The 17,172-nt window shown below is 38.1% G+C and overlaps 1 protein-coding gene across 5 annotated transcripts in view; it reads right to left on the bottom strand.

The window, feature by feature from the left end:
* Positions 1-17,172, bottom strand: part of LOC124167817 (protein pellino) — a 255,333-nt gene that overhangs the window by 99,305 nt on the left and 138,856 nt on the right. For all 5 annotated transcript variants that reach the window (XM_046545854.1, XM_046545856.1, XM_046545853.1 and 2 more), the window contains one exon: positions 11,505-11,606. In XM_046545854.1, coding sequence (XP_046401810.1) covers positions 11,505-11,606 — 102 coding nt within the window. The remainder of the gene's footprint in view (positions 1-11,504; positions 11,607-17,172) is intronic.

Here is a 17,172-nt window from a genome sequence, read left to right as displayed (position 1 = left end):
TGGGTATATGGAATATTGGACGTAAAAGTAAAAAAAAATTCATCGGGAGGAAAAATCTGAAAAGTTGAAAAAGTCGATTAGTTTTCGAGATATATCGACTTGAATTAACATGGGAGCCTTATGGGACTACGACTTTTTCGCATTTATTTTGTACTTTTAAACGCCCGAGGAACATGATATTCAATGGACATGGACTAGATTTTTTGGTCGATTTTTTGGTGTGGTTGTCATAGCGACGAATTGATATTTAGTATTTTTTAATACTGTTTGAATGCTCTCCATGCTTTTCTTATGGGAAAACTTTGGGAATTTTTTTGACCAACTTCCAATAATCGTACGACAAATTCCTTTGCCAAAAAGTTAGATAATTCTTTGGTTAATTTTTTGGCTATCTTAAAATTTTCGTACGTCGATACAATTCCGAGGAATAAACGATTTCGATTTAACATTGTCGTGATGGGCGAATTTTCAAACTAGGATTTCAGCCTTGAGACATGTGCCATATGAAAATTTGGACTCTTTAGGAAAAACCGTTAGAGGGTTCTCCGAACCCTCACGTTTGAGCTCACTTTCTCCGTATCCCTCTTGGGTTATTCATAATTAAATTCCGAAAAATGTCCTGCACGCGAAAAATCATTGTCGCCATTTTTTTGTGGAGCATGCAATCTTGAATATCTTAGCAACCGTTTAAGCTAGAGAAATGAAATTTTCAGAGTAATAATATTATTAAAATAGTCAACTTTTGAAATGATGACCATTCCGCTCGATCGATTCATGTGCGAGTTATATCGATACGAATCTCCTTGGATACGCTTTAATCGCTAATAACTTTTTTCTAAATCAAGGCATGAATGTGAAAGTTATATATAATACTACTGTTAATGTCTTTTCTTCGACAAAAGTTAAATCAAGCAAATCGAGCGATTACAGTCGAAGTTATGATCGATAAAAGGTTGCATTCGATTGAGCCATTTTTCAGACCTATTTACATAGTTACGGGAATAAAAATTATGGCAATATGTAAAGGAAGGAATGAGCTATGCGTACACATTAATTATTTAGATGAGTATTGTTTCCTTACGAAGATATATCAATATGAATTTATATCTTTTTGTATTAGGTCCCCGTAAGAAATACACGCATCGCCCTATATACGTCACCAATATAAGAACATAGGCGAAATTTTGAAAGCGGGGATAGTAGAGAAGAGAGGGATAAGGGTATGGCCATCGAATGGAGGGGTTAAAAATAGGATGCGAATTTTTCAATACAGGTGGCAGTATAGTCGAATGTACGATTCGATTTTTATAGCAAATACGGAAATTGGCATAAAATGATAAGTGTATACGTTGGACCAATGAAATTTAGTGAATTGGTACATCATGGTATTCCTCACAATGCGCAATGGAAACATGTTTTGTAGATAGTCTCACGCTCGATATATATCGAATCTACTTTTTCTTAAAATATATCAAATTGCTATAGCATATAGGATTTTACATCTAAGGACATAGTAGACAAGGAAATACATAGTAGATACCCATATCCCCGAAATTAAACCAAAAACATTGCGAATTTCAAAGTACAGATGTCAGTATGATCGAAAAGTCGATTCGATTATTATAGCAAATACGTTAATTGGCATAACTTCAATTGTGTTTCCGTTGGACCAATGAAATTTGGTGAATGGGTACATCTTTGTATTCCTCACCATGCCCAATGGAAATTTGTTTTGTATGTAGTCTCACGCTCGATATATATCGAATATAATTTTTATTAAAATATATCGAATTGCTATAACACATAGGATTTTACATCCAAGGACATATTTGACCAGGAATTATATAGTAGATACCCATAGACTGTAGGTTAAACCAAAAGCAATGCGGATTTTAACGTACAGATGTCAGTATGATCGAAGAATCGATTCGATTATTCTAGCAAATACGTTAATTGGCATAACTTCAATAGTGTTTCCGTTTGACCAATGAAATATGTTGAATGGGTACATCTTTTCATTCCTCACAATGTCCAATGAAAATATGTTTTGCATGTAGTCTCACATTCGATATATATCGAATCTGCTTTTTCACAATTTATATCGAATAGCTATAACATATAGGATTTTACACCCATGGGCATTCTTGACCAGGAATTATATAGTAGATGACCATAGACTGGATATTAAAAAAATGTCATTGCGGATTTTACATTACAGATGTCAGTATAATCGAAAGATCGAATCGATTATTGTAGCAAATACGCAAATTGGCATAACTGGATTAGTATATACGTTGGACCAATGAAAATTGGTGAATGGGTACATCTTGGTATTCCTCACATTGCCCAATGGAAATATATTTTGAATGTAGTCATACATTCGATACATATCGAATCTGCTTTTTCACAAATTATATCGAATAGCTATGACATTTAGGATTTTACACCAATGGGCATTCTTGACCAGGAATTATATAGTAGATGACCATAGACTGGATTTAAAAAAATGTCATTGCGGATTTTACATTACAGATATCAGTATAATCGAAAGATCGAATCGATTATTGTAGCAAATACGCAAATTGGCATAACTGGATTAGTATATACGTTGGACCAATGAAAATTGGTGAATGGGTACATCTTGGTATTCCTCACATTGCCCAATGGAAATATGTTTTGCATGTAGTGTCACATTCGATACATATCGAATCTGCTTTTTCACAAATTATATCGAATAGCTATAACATTTAGGATTTTACACCCACGGGCATTGTTGACCAGCAATTATATAGAAGATGACCATATCGTGGAAATAAAATAAATATCGTTGCGGTTTTTACAGTGCAGATGTCAGTATAATCGAAAGATCGATTCGATAGTTATAGCAAATGCTGAAATTAGCATATTTTGATTAGTATATACGTTGCACCAATGACATTTTGTGAATGGGTACATCTTGGGATTCCTCACAATGCCCAATTGAAATATTGTTTGCGTTTAGTCTCACGTTCGATATATATCGAATCTACTTTTTCTTAAAATATGTCGAATTGCTATAACATATAGGATTTTACATCCAAGGACATAGTTGACCAGGAAATATAGAGAAGATTTCTATTAACTGGAATTAAAATCTACGGCATTGCGGATATTACAGTGCAGATAGCAGTTTTATCGAAAGATCGATTCGATAATTGTAGCAAATACGCGAATTGGCATAACATGATCAGTATTTACGTTGGACCAATGAAAATTGGTGAATGGGTAAATCTTGGTCTTCCTCACAATGCCCAATGGAAATATGCTTTGCGTGTAGTCTCACGATCTATATATATTGAATATGCTTTTTCTTAAAATATATCGAATCGTTATTACATACAGGATTTTCTATCCACGTACATAGTTGACCAGGAATTTTAGGGTTGATGATCGAAGACTGGAACAGGATTGCGAATTTTCAATACACGTGTCAGTATACTTGATAATTCGATACGATAATGATAGCAAATATGCCAAAGCTATTTTTTTCAAATTGGAATATCTTGAGAATAACTATTTTTTAGTACCAAAGAAATTTGGGGAATCGTTACAATTTAGTATTTAACACACTGCATTATGGACATATGTTTTGCGAGTGGTACATCTTTATACATTTATCTAAGGAATCTGCGTTTCATTTTCAAGTTTCGCTTATCACAACGCTTTTGGACTTTAAGAGTTGAAAAATAACCACAAAATCATCACTGTCTTGAAATTTTAAAAACCTTATTCCAGTTATGTCTCAATGCTAAACTAAGCCTATTCAAATAATGAACTATCCGTCAAATGAAATCATATTGAAAATAACAAATAATTTTAAAAGTAAACAATTAAGTTCCTTACCCTTTCAAAAACCGGCAGGGAAATTTTTGAATATTTTTAACACTTATGGACACAATACTCGACAACACGTGACACAACAATGTTCCCACCCTCCTAATTGCCCGCTTGAAGAATTCAAGCACCCAATCGACTCGTTATTCTTAAAGCTAATCTAACCGATATTCTTAAGTATGTTTAAGTTGAGTATTTTGCGAATTACCCCAGTTTGTCCCCTTCCTTACTTTCAACTTTCACCTTGAATTCGTAATGTGCCTATTTTATTTTTCAACGAATACTTTATCAGAAGATTCCCATAAGCCAATCGTGGCGTCCATAGAAAAATTTAGCGTGGAATCTGAAAATATTAACGGGAAAATTGGCATGAAACTATGGGACACGCAAGGTCATAGACATTTTTAAGGCGCTTTTTACTCGAGTTTTGTTAGCTCTAACCGTGAATCATGGAAGAATACATCTAGGGATGAAAAATATCATGGCTATAAAAAGGAATGGAAAAGTAAACTCCGGAAAAGACATCTAGGCAGCTAAAAAGCAATTCAATTTCAACACCACGTGTGCAGCAGTTTGCTTAGCAGCAGAATGACAGACAGCGCCATTTATGCGTAATTTGTTTCTCAGAGCTGTGAAGAGAATGTTTCTTTAATGCTGAATTTATATTTATTGCTATTAATTTAAGTATACCGTGGCCAGTCCCAGTAAATTAGTCAAGAGCGAACACCTCTGGTGTTCAAAGTTCGGGCATTGCTCCCCGGCTACGGCGCAGCGCGCCCGACTTGGACTGTTAGTCACAGCAGTCCAGACCACCCTGTCCGGTATAGCCCACAAATTTCCACTAAGGAAAATGATGGCACGGTATCTTAACTGGCTAAAGATCCCAACAGGAAATCGGATGATCCGAGTTCGAATCCCCGTCAAGGCGAATAATTTTCTCTCAATTTTATTGCTATTCTTTGCTATTTCATCTGAGGCGGTAACCGTCATCCTCTAAGTCCAATATAGAGCGTGCGTTCGCCCTCTTTGCAAGGCCAAACAAGGAGCTCTCCCGCTGACGAAGAGATGAGGAGAATCACGTGAAAAGAGATGAAAAAACGTAAGAGTGTCGAAGCTTTCCGTCCGCCGCCACGCCTCCCGCTGCGCACCTCTCCAACAAAAGTGCATATAAATAAATAAAAGGGCGAGGAGCGTAAACAACCGGCGGCGACGCCCCCCGCCCCTCCCGCCGTCGCTGACCTGCCCCATCGCGGCGTGGCAGAGTGCTATTTTCGGAGGACGCCTGTCTCTTTTCACGAAGGGACTTGAATGGCCCTCACGAATGGTCGTCTATTTCCATCGCACCCCTGAAAATTAAAGATCCCGATCGAAATAGGGGCCGGAGCCCAGGTCATCTGTTTATCTTCGGGAAACACGACCCGACCTTCCCCGAGTTTTCCTCGACTTGAGATAGTTTACACTCTTCTCCTATGTAACACGAGCTATTTATAGGTAGATCCTCTTTGTTCGACATAAACTCGGCGAGAGGAAAGGAAACTGAAATAAAATTCAACGCCACTCACTAGCCTTCTAAGACGTCATCACGCTAAAAAAATGTTTCTTACACAGAAAAAGTAAGAAAATTGAAAAAAAACGTATTAGGAATACATAGATGAATAAAAACACCGAACTTCCACAAAAAGAAGTTTTGAGAGGATATCCCCGGAATCTAAAAATACCTACTCAAAAAGGGTATTTACGTTTTCGTGGCAGTTTCGTAAAATTTCATCGACAAACGGCAGTATCTACAACAAAAATAAGGCGAAATGTCTACTTACATTCCAAGATTGATATACAAAGATGGAAATTGAATCTATAAGGAGGCTCTGGAATATTTCACAGTGATCAAGCTTCATGCGTAAAAACTATTACCTGCGCTATTTTAATAATCATATCCTAGCGTCTGAATGTGTCTGATGTCGTGGTTTACCAAGCGTACACTATTTCTACGGCAACAAACTGAGTGATAAAGTTACCAAACAGACAAGGCTATGCTCGTAAATGTCACGACTATGGACAGGTCCAGCGATCTTTTCCATCGATGAATTTTTCCCTACCAACCAACATCAAGCATCGGATATCAAAATAATGCACACAAGGCGTAAAATGATCCTATTCCATGAGAGACCGAATTACCCGAATAGAAATTAAATTGATGGTTCTCCCCGATCCTAGCTCCCATGTTAGATGACCATATCCGTTTTAGCGAGCGTAAACGTAAAGGAAAAATTGAGTTAAAATAAAATAGAACAATTCTCCCCGTCGAACACTATGATAAAAACAATCCACAATGAATCTTTCAAGTGGCTAACGCTGATTTATCGAATTGTGAACGTATTTGACAAGTGTAAAAATTAAAAGGGTCCGAAGATGCCGTTCAAGCTGTTATCTGTCATTTTAAAATGAACAATAGAGGTTAATGTATCGTAGAAGTCAAGTAAATGCAACAATCCTCGAGTGCTAGCGAGTAAATGTGAAGTTCATATTGATAATATAAGGAAATCATTCCATTATAGTAACATCATTATTCCGCCAACAAAGTAATATTTTCACAGCATTAACTCAGCCCCCGAAAAATCCTTGCTGAAATTTCACTGCCACAATATTTCAGAAACTGAGGCATAAAGTAAAGGAAACTTTACGTTAATAAAATGTACTGATACTGTCAGCTAAAATTCACTAAAGAGAATGCACACACTACCCAGAACACAAAGAGCGTACTAGTTCATAGTATAAAACGAAGATATCCAACGACTGCAAAGCTAAATGCTGTCAAAAACACTCGGCAAAATTACGAAAATTTGCTCTGCTCCGACTTCCAATGCCTTGTGGCACGAGAACCCAATAGGTTAAATCGAGGTGCCACGACGAAAACGTCACTTGCATATTCAACACCGGTCAGAGTATACGCGAGAAATCTGAGAATACTCTGACCCATTTCAGAGTAGTCCCTGACCTATTTTACAGCAATCCGAATTGCAATTCCGAGGGTTTGCTCAGCATTTAATCGCGTTCGCATAGCATTTAATCAGACGGAATCGAAAATCGAGTCAAAAATTACGCCGGAAATAGGGCAAAATACTGGGAAGCATCCGGGAAATATCGATTCTCATCACTAAGGAGGAAATTGGACTGCAACATCCACCAGGTAACCCAAAAAAAAAAACCGGAGCACGCCATATGGCAACCTGTATGCACCGACAAATATTGCTTTGGCACAGGCATCGGGCAGCTCGATATTTAAATTCCGTCGAAATACAGACGAGAGCGGAAAATGATCGCGCATTTCTGAGTTCGGGGTGAAGTGCGCACTGCAGATTATGAGAATCGAACACCTTATCCAGGAAACAAGGAAAGCAGGAGAGACTTCAAAATGCCAAACGTGCGGAAATACAACACACACTCGAAAAGGTTTCGAAATTCTTCGAAAAAATATTTCGCAACTTGGCTCGAAACTCTATTTTCCATTCATCGCTGCAGCCGAAGAGACAAAAATTCCAAAAGTCCAAAAATTATACAGAAACATTTACAAAGATACAGATACCGCTTCTCAAGATCACATTTCTCTAGTTATGCGCTTAGATGGCAAAAAAACTCCTATGATAAATAGGTTACGGCATTAAAAACAAGGAAATGTGATAAAAGGAGAAAATTAATAGAATAAAATTTATAGGATCAGTGAATATAATAAAATCAATGCCCCAAAATCAATAATTTATATTGATTAGCATCTGTAAAAATTAGTATGACCATGATTGTTATGCATGAAATAAATTAATTTAAAGACTACCCAGATAAAAATTACTACGTTTTATCTGACATCATAGAATAATATTTATTCCATTGAATTATAAACATTATCAAATATTCCATTACAGAGACTCAGTACATATTCTTCAATAGATCTTCATCAGATGAGAATGTTTCAAAACAGGTCAAATATAAGTTATCACATTTACGTGATGACATTCGGAATTTCAAGGAAAGGCTAAATTGAATAATCAAGGTACCCGCCGGCGAAAAAAGCTCTCTCAGCATCTCCAGGCCAGAACTGACCGAGGAAAACAGCCGTACGTGGTGATCTAAACTTGGTGCTTGAGCACTCTGAACATCCCTCAATGTATAGTTTCCTGCCATGATTTCGATTCAATATGATAGCAACAAAGGTTTTAGGGGTACACCAAGGTAAGGACGTTTTACGCCACAAAAAAAGTAAAAATAAAGGTGAATTGCGCAATGCTTAGTTTCTTGTGATACTAATTCCTCACACTAAGAAATCTAATTAAAAGGCAGAGTCCACCACGTTTGAGAAAATACTTTTCAGTACCATACATTACTACCCAACATATTTGTGACGCTTGACTGGAAAAAAAAGAAAATGAAGGAAAAGCAACGACAATAATTTTTGAAAAGACGCGATGCAAATAGGAAACAAAAACAATTCTAAAATTAGCGCCACTTGAAAGGGAAAAATGCGGAAGCGACTAGCGCGCACGAGGTGAAAGGGAAGTTCTCAGTCGTTATCCTTCACACCTCGGCAGAGAGCAAGGAATATAAAAGTGCCATAAATGTCACCTTAAAGCTTAGCGGTCGGTGTCGCCATGAAGCCATTCCCTAGTGGGACAAGGATGCTGGAAAGATACAGGCGCAAGCCGAAAACCCATCAACAAATTACTTGGGAAATCTACTACTTCACAGAAAATTATTTTTAGGTTAACTACATACATTTTTACGTGAAGAAAATCATATAGAATACAGACGCCTATAAGACGACAAAAAAATAATATAATAGTCATAAAAAAGTATAATGGAGGGAAAATATTACACAAAATATATTATTCAGCTCTGCTTAAATAAAAAAGCCTACTAAAGGTGGTAAGGTCATAAACTTCGATGAATTGAAGACATTAAGAATTAGAGTAATTTATAGTAAAAAGGTATACGCTATAATAACCCAAGAAGCGAAGGACAAGGTACTATACAACGCACAACCAAAACCTAGCCGAAATACTGTAGTCCATGAAAACCTGAGCTTCATCAACAACGCATGATATTAATTAGTGATTAAAATTCATTACATGATGAAACGGTTCCACCACATCGACCTTGAGATATTAAGTTATACTTCTAATGCAGGATCAGGCAGACTAGTACACAGAATCTAATGGTGGCATAATTATGATGAAATTCTATTGTAAAAGAAATCATTCGATCACGTAACTTACAGTCAAATATTGGCGAGTGTTTTTACCACTTCCGGCTGGGGAAGAAAAATCCTTTCTCTGGACAACCAGTGAACTTTTCCAAAAGGTTCTGACAGAGAAACACGCAAATTGTAAAAGTATTTCCCGGCACTCATTTGCCCGTGCCCCCAACAAGTGACCCGCTCGGCTACCAAGCCAATAATATTACCAATTCAATGTCGAGTAATTCAATCGATAAATTTTCTAAAAAATCTTATCCGTAGACGCTTATTTTAACGGAACTAAATCATAAATGCTACATTTACAACGGAATTTCTAGGACTATAAATTGTCGAAACAACGTTCAGGAAAAAAAAACAAAATTATTTCAGTCAAAGAACATTACTCAAGATTCCGAATACAAGAAAGGAAGTTGAGTGCAACACCTCATTCAATGATCCCGCTCATACGCATGCATCAATGCATGAGGCTTACACTGAATTCCAACTTTATAATTAAATTGCATACGCCAATGAATTTAAGGGATAAATTGTGACTTCATTCCAATCTTTTAGATTTTACATCAACTAAGTTCCATATATTTTGGCTTAATGGGCTTAAACTTAAGAAAAAATCCGCTTGATATTAAAACAGGTGGTGTGAAGAAATTAACGCAAATATGACTGCGAGCCTACCTCAAGAGATCAAACACACCACAAACTCTACCACCAAACCAAACTATGGTGAGATTCGCGGCACAATTCAACTGGAGAAAATGAAAGTGTTGTAAGTCCTATTTTTCGGTTAATGCTATATCATTAAGCGATATATCCAATTTCTAGGGCCATTAACAAAATAATTAACTTCGGTACGATACTAACTCGATAAAATCTACTAATATGGTCGCATGAGAGAGATTATGATGATGACCTAACTCCCATCCCACGAATGTCGAGATTACGTCACGTATGATACAACAGGTGAATTTTATATAGGTGCCCCATTATATGGCAAATAATTATAAAACTAACCATGGCTCACTTTTAAGGAGATTGAATATGATTCATATACAACCATAACAATGGGAAAATATAGTCATTGCTCCGACATCATATAAACAGGTGTGCATCGATTCACTAAAGAAAGTAAGCAATCAATTACATGCCCCTTAAATAAATTCATTATTTTAGGAAAACAATTAGAACGGTCGAACACTTGTACGCCTGCGTGGGAAAGAATGGGATAAATTAAAACAAATTCGGACTCGTATCAAAGTGAATGCCATTTTTACTTACGGCTACGTCTAAAGAAATCTTATCTCAAAATGATTAACGAACTTATTTCCTCATCTTTAAATAAATGTAAGAAAATAGACTCTCATTGGATACATGGCATGACATCTCCCATCGAAATGTCATTTTTCACGATAAATTGTCCGTAAGACGGTTACTCCCCAATAAAATAAGATACGATAATCATTCATTTGGGGACCTTTCTCCCAAATAATGAGCGGTTACTGAACAAAAATGACTTAGTACCGAGAAAATACCTTCGTGGAACATGAGAGAATAAACTTTGTATGGTTCACTAATATCTATGTTTGAAAATCACGATCCGGGTTTCATAAGGTGGTTACATCATCAGGTAAAGATGTAAAATGTACCTAAAGATGTAACTGTGTTATGAAATCCGGGTAGTGCTTGTTAAATGTACTAGTGAAACTTTTAAAGTTTTTCTTTCATTTTCCATAATGGTTTCACAATGCTAAGCCTGAAATCGTCAGTTAAATGCCTCTGTGATCGGTAAAAAAAAGCTCATCATCATTTTATCTGATCAAAGACATCTTCATCAGAAGTCTATTGGGCCACAAATATGCAAGTACTGAATATTTACTTGTATTCCCATTTTTCGATCGACCTATCAGTTGGATGAAACCTTCTCGGGTTTCCAAACGGGTTAGGGTCTGCATGCTGTAGGCCCACGTTTCGTACGGAGACATCGGTAAGACGTTTCGTTGGCTGACCTATCAGTTACGGCTTTATTTTCTTTACTAACAATGAATTAAAACAGAATGATGGAATTCAGTAATAGCAAATATTCACGAAATCGCATTGGATATGCAATAGAGAACGATCAACTAGATAATAGAACTACCCAACGAGGGAATGATTTAACCTAGACACGTCAACCTCCGACTCATCGACCGGTTGAAGGGGAAATTATATAGGGGGACTGAAAGTTACCCTGGTATGAAATAAATAATTTGAAGAAGAAAAAAAATGAAAACCTTTCCCCCTCATTTCCCAGAGTGCTGGACGGTGTCGGAGAAAAAACGTTCGTGAGGGAGCGAGCGAAAGCCAAAAAAAATATGAAACTACGGGGACCGGGTAAAAACATGAGGAGACTCACCTGGAACATGTCCGTGTCTTCGTCCGGCATGTACTCCACTATTATGGCCTGGTTCCGGGACAGCGTGTAGGAGATGGAGTGTTGCGTCGTATCCAAGATGGCCTGCAGGAAGGGTCAGAGAAAAATGTGTTCAGCGACGACAGGCCAGTCAGAGATGGAGGGTTTTTGGAAAGAATAGTACATATGGTAAGGGGAAAATTACGGTAATTGCAATATATATATAATTCTACATCGAATATGTCATGAATAAATATGCAGCTGGAGGATACGAACACCTGACAGTTCTTATGATGTTAGCAAACATGACGCATACAGGATGGTTTTCGCCGCAAGAATTGAAAACTGCACATGATTTTTTTAAAAATAATGCAATAGAACTGGTAATTAACAGCGATACCTACCCAGAATTTAAGGAACCCTTATCAATATAATAATATAACATTGAAATCAGGCAAGGAAATAATAACCGTAGACATTTTTTATTAATAATTTATACATTGTTGCACATTGATTGAACATAAAAAATATATAATAGAATATGCTCAATACTTCCTTCATCCGCCAAATTATTGTCTGGTTAGAAAAATGATGCATTCTCAAAATCTTTTGTTTCTAGGTAAGATTGAGTATTTAATATATTACAGCGCAAGTGCTGATAACTCGTTAATCCATTTTGTGAAATTTCGGCAACTTCGAGCAAGTAAAAGTTAATTTTAATGTCCAAGAACTGATATTTTTCGGTTTTCTGAATTGTTATTAGGGAAGGAAATTTGTATTCGCTTTTAGGGCCGGTATTTGATTAAAGAAAGGATCTCAAGAATAAACGAGAGAATATGGAGAAACAACCGCCACCAGTGATTATCATACTGCTAGCGGATAGTATGCAGGACACAGTTAAACGTCCCATTCAATTGCCGTACCACTGGAAAAATTCTTCTTCATACGCATCTACAAAATCGGATCAAGGTTCCGCACTGCCAGTTAACGATCAAGCTTGGGCCATGTTGGCAGCCAGTCAGGATTACATCCCACCCAGTGGTGGCCCCACCAGCCCAGTGTAATAAGATGAGTTTCATTGTCGCCCATTATCAACCAATTATCATAGTTCAAAACCAATCACCATAAAATAATCCATTGCAAATAAATAATAAAAAAGATACCGTATTGCCCACTAATTTTATTTTAACAGCCCACAACACGTTTTCCGACTGATACACAATCATCTTCAGCATCCATCAATCACCTGATCATGATTGCATTGCAATCGGAACACGTGTTGTGAGCTGTTAAAATAAAATAAGTGGGCAGTACGATAGATTTTTTATTGTTCGATATGTTGTTCCGGGATATCTCTCCGCAAAAAGCTGACTTCATTGCAAATAAATTTAAATTTTCGTATTCAACGGTATCCATTGATTTCGTCCAAGACCCTTCAAACCTCAGTAAGACCACAAAGTTCCATCAAAGAATATTTTCTTCCTCTTTGTACAAGAATAAATATTTTAAAATGTAAATATGTGAAAGTGGAAAAATACTGACACACATTTTCATCAGTTGCAATGAAATTAATTCACCCGCTTCAATGAACAGGATGGCAACGTTATAAATTTTTTGGTTCCCTCAGAAGCCGAGTAAAAACGGAGTGGCAGAAGTGTGATCTAATGAGGCATTACCCTACTTCTGCATCACTCCGACGCGCCAAGAAGATATAATGAATAGCTGGCAGGGGCTCAGAATGATGGGAGACGTCGACCCTCTCCCTCGCAAGACGACAGGAACGACCCGATGCCCTAGAGAAACTCCCTCGACGACACATTCATAAGGCACATGACTAACTTTTTCCATTGCCTCGACGGAGAGGAGAAAAAGATATATTCCGATGAGTGCGCTCGTCCTCCCAGCGTACGTATAAAAGTTATAATTTGACATGGATCATGTCTTCGAATTAATTCCGCGGGAGGAGAAGGGGATCAAAAGCTTCATGAAGTGTAAACTCGCGTGTCATCAGACTTTCTGCCACGCAGAGATACGTGACCCGAAAATGACTGATATTCCATCTAGAAATTTTCAAGAAGGAGAAGCTGCTTTCAACCTCAGTCTCCATATTCGAACCCACGCGGAGGGCGAGGTGATGAAAGTAGTAAAAACTAATCCTGCTAAAAAGGCTTTGAATTTTATTTAACAGGATAGGGTAGTTTCCTTCGTCAAAGAAAACGAAAGGCATTGATTTCGATTCGTTACCCACCATTACCGTATTCATAAGATACAAATTATTTCGTTTTAGAAATACCGGTTTAGCCGAATGGCAATGGTCAATTTTAACCACATTTTGAAAAAGGCCAGATTGGCGCCCATGCGATGCCACTCCACGTGACGTCACAGGGACCTAGTTTCTATACGAGTAGATAGGAGTTTTACATCGTCTGAGATTACCAATGCATGCATGAGGAAAAGAGCTCAGGGAAACATCCCTTAATAATCACCCATTAAAATTACCCAAGTTTGGAACGTTTCCTTCGTTTGATAAGGTATTAATAATCATTATTTAATCCAAGCGCTACGAGCTAGCAGTGTACTCTACTACCTGCTAGCATCCTGCGTCGTTATCAGCGCTCAGAGCCTCGCCCCAAGGTCACCTCACTTGCGGCAGCGGGAACCAGAACGACGTCACACGGAGTTTTTCCATCATTCATACTTAGCCGTCGCGTTTTCGCGCGCTTGAAATTTTTCACTTTTTATTTAATCGCGAAAAATAGATATCGTCACTTAAAAACCTTTCGATTTAGGCAATAAAAAAATAATAGGAAACCACCCTATTGCTTTCCAACATATCCTACTTGCATACTTATGCTTACCTGAATATAAAAACGATAAATCAGTCTACACCACAAGCATCGAGTCTGTGTAGTCATAGAAAATTTTAAAAATAATCACATCTCCATCTACTTCAATGCCAGTAAAAACTTCACGTCGCGCCATTTTTTCACGCGAAAAGCAATTTTCCCTTCTGATTTTCCCAAGTGATTTTTCGCCGATGCCTCTTATGCAAGATACGAAAATAGGACCTTTTTCAAGGATTCAAAAATCGCATAGATAATGGATTCGTGAGCCTTAACGGAACTTTTCCATGCAATCTTCCAGCAATTTTTCAAAGCAGAACTCTACAGTGCACAAAGAGAGAGATTTTAAATAAGCACTAAGTTCAAAAGAACCGTAAATTTACTAAATCTCTTCCCAAGTGTGTTTGGAATGGTTGGTTATGTAAATGTAGCAAATTTTTTAAAATTTGAACTATCAATAAAGAGAGGAAGAAAGATACATAAAACTAAAACCTCGCACGACATCTGAATCACATCGCAACTACAAGCATTCCAAATATAGTAATCAAATAAGACCCTTTTGGTTCCAGTTCTAAGTTCCAAACACGGTTTAATTCTTTAAAATCTGCGGCCTTACTTCACTAAACCCTTCAAGTTTTGGTAAACACTAAATAGACAAAGTAGACGAATTCGAAAGATTAATATTTTAACCAAAGTATAGAAAGGAAATAAAATATTAAAGCCTTTTATTGGCTGATTTCTGGAGCATTGAACAGTTTAGAAATACATAATTTCCGAAATCACGTTTTGTTTTCCTTTCGACGTTTTTAGAATCAACCATCACAGAAACGCTTGCAAAATTCACTCGTAAATAGCCATTAACGACGTTTACCCCTTCAGAACTGAAACCAACAATACAGCCGTCCTCGTCTCCATGGATAACGTCGAGGCAACACTGACGGCCTGACGTCCCAACCAACGATCGCAACTTGAAAAGCCAAATACGCATGGATTCAAACCACTGCCCTCAGCATGTATAATTGCCGGCCTCGGTGGAGGTGGGGTCAAGTCCTTGCCCGGCACACATTCATGCATTCTCGCATGCGCTCTTGCAATTCACCGCTTTATACGACTCAATTTTGACTCCGTCTTAGTACACACGTCAGATTGAACAATTACGTCCCCCGTGTAAAACGGTGCGCGGGTTCGAGCCCCGCCAGGGTAAGTTGCCTGTCCTGAAGAGGCCCCTGGCCCCTATCCTGAGAATTGATGTTCGTATACGTATCATTTTTACGTTAAACACCTCAGTTTAAAAGGCCAATGGTGTTGTTATCTGCGGTATAGGAATAAATACATAAAAATAAATAAATGAACCTAGCCCTCAAGCCGCAACATCCAACCAATTCACTCAGGATTAAAAGTAAGGACTGAAGCTACCAGAAAGGGTTGATATCTCTTCGAGATTTCCCAAAAAAAGCTCGAACTGCATTCACCCGAAAAGTAACTCCGGCGCTACCACTGCGGGCCGACCCCAGGGACATGGGTACTCCCGCAGGCGTGGCGTGACCGAAGACCGGGGCCAATTGACCTGAAAGTTTTGCCAATATCGCTTGGCCAGCACCACCCCGGTAAGTAGCTCGCAATCGCCCCGACACAACGTCCTCATCTCGAGAGAGCCGAACTCTTCTTTCAAGAGGACGTCTCCCTTCCACTCTATCCTTCACCTTCCCACGCTCGTATCGCCAACAACAATGAACGCCGAAAAGATTCATGATACGATGATATGACTCCACCAGGGGTCAGCATTTTTTTATACCATATACGTGCGAAATAAGCGAACTGAGACTCTTAAACAGCTTTTATTACAAGTCTCTGGCGGATAAAAGCTAGAGATATTGAGGACAGCTATCTTAGTTACGTTCTTTCTAGAGTGTTAGTCAGTTAACATAATAACATTTTGTACTTGAGAATTACGTTGACGTTTCAGTATATTTATTCACCTTATCAGGGCTTGATAAGTTTCTCTTTTGTAAAACTCATTAGGTCTGTAAATAAACTGTCGATTTAAACGGCTAAAAACGCAACCAAATGGTCAAAGGATGCTCAGAACACCCAGCCATTAAGGTCTCACCGAAGACATATGCATGGCGTGCTCGAAATCAACACCGAAATCCATGAACGCGAAAAGAAACGATAAAAATACTAATATATAGGGAATTTGAACTGGGCATTTTGCGAAAAGCACTGACTATCTATATGAGACTATTAGTGCTTATTTGCATCCACACCAAATGTAGGTAAACTACCATTACTCCGGTGATTCAAAGCTTTGTCTGCCTTCAACTGCCAAGGACCTAAAATTTGTTTTTTTTTTTACCTTTTTAAAACGTTTCTTCCCCTTTGTTTAGCGCTCTTCCATTTCTCCATCATATTAATAAGCACAAACTTAGTCCAAGAGCGTGCTACATGTTCACACAAGGCAAGATTTTGGAGTGGTTATAACCCCTTTAAACATCGTAACCTCCACGCACATAAGTCACGCAAACCAAAAGTGAGAGGTGACCACCAATGACCCTAAAACACGGAAGTGCGTTACGTAAATGGGTAGATCGGCTAAAAACGCAACCAAATGGTCAAACAAGGATGCCCAGAATACCCATCCATTAGGGTCTCCCAGAAGACATGGTGTGCTCGAAAGTCTGGGCAATTGACAGCGAAAGAGGTGCATTCTCCCATATTTGCTATTTATCACTGAGAATTTTTAGGGCTGAGAGATATACCTAGGTTCAGCGCCGGCTCCCGGATACGGACAAGGGGGGGCAGGTTGAGGACCTGGAGGGGGGGAGGGG

The sequence above is a fragment of the Ischnura elegans genome, chromosome 11, assembly GCF_921293095.1.
Source record: "Ischnura elegans chromosome 11, ioIscEleg1.1, whole genome shotgun sequence".
Classification (NCBI taxonomy): domain Eukaryota; kingdom Metazoa; phylum Arthropoda; class Insecta; order Odonata; family Coenagrionidae; genus Ischnura; species Ischnura elegans.
Note: the sequence above shows the minus strand (reverse complement) of the source record. Positions and strands in the feature narration are given on the sequence as shown.